The following is a 2,500-nucleotide window of genomic DNA, read 5'->3' as shown; positions in this document are numbered from 1 at the left end:
CAAAACACATCAGATCGTTTTAGTTCAGTTTTCTCCGTCAGTTAGTATCAGGTGGCTGATCTTTCTTTTCTCTTAGAACTAGCATAGAAAACTTTTCCTTAAAAACGAAAACAAATCCTTTGCGATTCGTGAAGGGTTTCGCCCACGCAGACTATGGCGTTGGAAGTAATTGCTGTTGCTTGTCGCTAATAAACAGTATATGTCTTTCGCTCCGTACATTTTCCTTGTAAAAGCCACTTGTTCTTTCATTATGGTTTTCTTAGAAATTACAATGGCTCATTCATAATCCAGAGAGTAATTATTGTTGCCAGACTTTTTTCCAAGGTCATACTTGGAACCGTAAAGTATGGGTGAATCCTCTCTCTTTCTCCCTCCTCCCCCCTTCTCTCTCTCTCTCTTTCACTCTCTCTCTCTCTCTCTCTCTCTCTCTCTCTCTCTCTCTCTCTCTCTCTCTCTCTCTCTCTCTCTCTCTCTCTCTCTCTCTCTCTCTCTCTCACTCTCTTTCACTCACTCACTCTCTCTCTTTCTCTCTCTCTCTTTCTCTCTCACTCTCTCACTCACTCACTCACTCACTCACTCACTCACTCACTCACTCACTCACTCACTCACTCACTCACTCACTCACTCACTCACTCACTCTCTCTCTCTCTCTCTCTCTCTCTCTCTCTCTCTCTCTCTCTCTCTCTCTCCCTTTTGCTTCCTCTCTTCCTTTCTCTCTCTTTCCTCTTCCTACATGCCTCTTCCCACCCTCCTCCGCCTCCTTTCCCTTCCTCTCTCTCTACATAATTTGATTTTATCTGTTCATATAATGACTTTACTTTAATTTATTCACATATTGTTTATATATTTTCTTTTCCATTTCCTTTATTTATCAAAATATCTGACCGAAGTAAAGGGAAAATGGGCCAAGACATTCTTTTCAAATGACGTAAAGAAACCTCGGCGGGTTGTGTAACTCGCGATAATTTGTATAACAACTCAGCTTATCTCGCTTCGTTGACAGGGTCTGAAATATCCCTATTTTAAGCAGATATGGCTGCCTTTAATTGGTTAAAGCGCATAACTAAAGGTATGAATTCTTTGAGTATGTAAAGTGTAAATGGGAGGGTGGCTGAGTAGTTTACGATGGTACTTTTTGAACTAGAATGATACGTTACCAAGATGATCTTAATTTCTAAATGATTATTTGGTAGCGGTTGAGTTTCATATGTATTTACATGGACTCTTACTGGTTAATGTTGCCGAGAGCGATGCACAGAGATAGAAGGAAATGGCCTGTCATCTTAAAGAGCAAGAAAAATAGAGTAAGAAGCAGCACAGGTACATCTGCAGGGGCCTTATATTTACCGGGAAAGGACGAAAATATCCTCTAAATGTCACCACTCAGAAACTAAGTCCACAGCACCCTCACACAGCCAGAGTTCTTAATATCGCATTTCCTGTAAGTTGGGTGAAGCGTTAATAAAGGGGGTATAGGGGAGCTTGCCTCCATGTCTAGGGAGTAAGTAGAAGGTAGGAAAGGTTAAGTTCAGATTTTGGGTTCACATGTTATCCTGGATTTGGGACTTCATCTCTGGAGAGTGTGTCGCTCTTGGTAACAAATACCAATTACATTTTGATAGTTTACAAAGATAGAGGAACAATATGTTTGTTGGTACTTCTACTCCATATATATTCCATATATAAGAGAGGTTTTCTTTTTGTGTTTTCCTTCTTTTCAGTTCATTTTTTCCTTTTCAGTTCTGTATTCTGTTTCCCTCCAAACCTCCTCTCATTTTTCATCCCTCATCCCCTATTTCTTTTCTCTTTTCTCTCTCTTCTCTCCTCTCGCATCTTGCAATGTCCATCTCTCATATCCCATCTCTTGGCTCTCATCTCCCCTCCCTCCTTACTGAGCTATCCTCTCATCCCCTCTCTTCTCCCCTTCTCTCTTTACTCCTCACTCTGGTCTTCTCTCTCCTTGCTCCTCTTTCCTCTCTCTCCTTGCTCTCATTCCTCTCTCTTCTTTCTCTCCTCTCTCTCCTTGCTCTCATTCCTCTCTCTCCTTTCTCTCCTCTCTCTCCTTTCTCTCCTCTCTCTCCTTTCTCTCTTCTCTCCCCTCTCCATCCTCTATACTCCTTCCTCTCTCTCCCTTCTCCCTTTTCCCTCCTTATTCATCTTTCAATACCCCCCATCTTTCATATTTTATGTTTTACCTGTCATCTCTCTTCTCTCCTTTTTCATCTCTTCTCTCTCCTCTCTCCTCATATTTTGTCAGTTCTGGATTTACATGTTGGATAAATGAGCTGTAGCTTGGTGCCTCACATTTTTAGGGGCCTCTAGATTTTGGTAACTTTTAGATTTTATTGTGTATAGCATTAATATGAGTTATTTGTTTACCTATGCTTTCAACTAGTTTTACAAAAAAAAAACACTTTGTCTTCACTTTACAAAGGGCCAAGCTTTGCATAGATTAGGGCCTCTCCAATTCTAATTTTGGCACAGATTTCCCTAATTCATG

General features: G+C 40.8%; 1 protein-coding gene across 2 annotated transcripts in view; it reads left to right on the top strand.

The window, feature by feature from the left end:
* The first annotated feature begins 931 nt into the window (after positions 1–931).
* The window catches only part of LOC125045420 (GH3 domain-containing protein-like), a 13,729-nt gene continuing 12,160 nt past the window's right edge, over positions 932–2,500 (top strand). For both annotated transcript variants that reach the window (XM_047642653.1, XM_047642644.1), the window contains exon 1: positions 932–1,069. In XM_047642653.1, coding sequence (XP_047498609.1) covers positions 1,033–1,069 — 37 coding nt within the window. In that variant the 5' untranslated portion in view covers positions 932–1,032. The remainder of the gene's footprint in view (positions 1,070–2,500) is intronic.

Source organism: Penaeus chinensis, chromosome 3, assembly GCF_019202785.1.
Source record: "Penaeus chinensis breed Huanghai No. 1 chromosome 3, ASM1920278v2, whole genome shotgun sequence".
In the NCBI taxonomy this organism is placed as follows: domain Eukaryota; kingdom Metazoa; phylum Arthropoda; class Malacostraca; order Decapoda; family Penaeidae; genus Penaeus; species Penaeus chinensis.
Note: the sequence above shows the minus strand (reverse complement) of the source record. Positions and strands in the feature narration are given on the sequence as shown.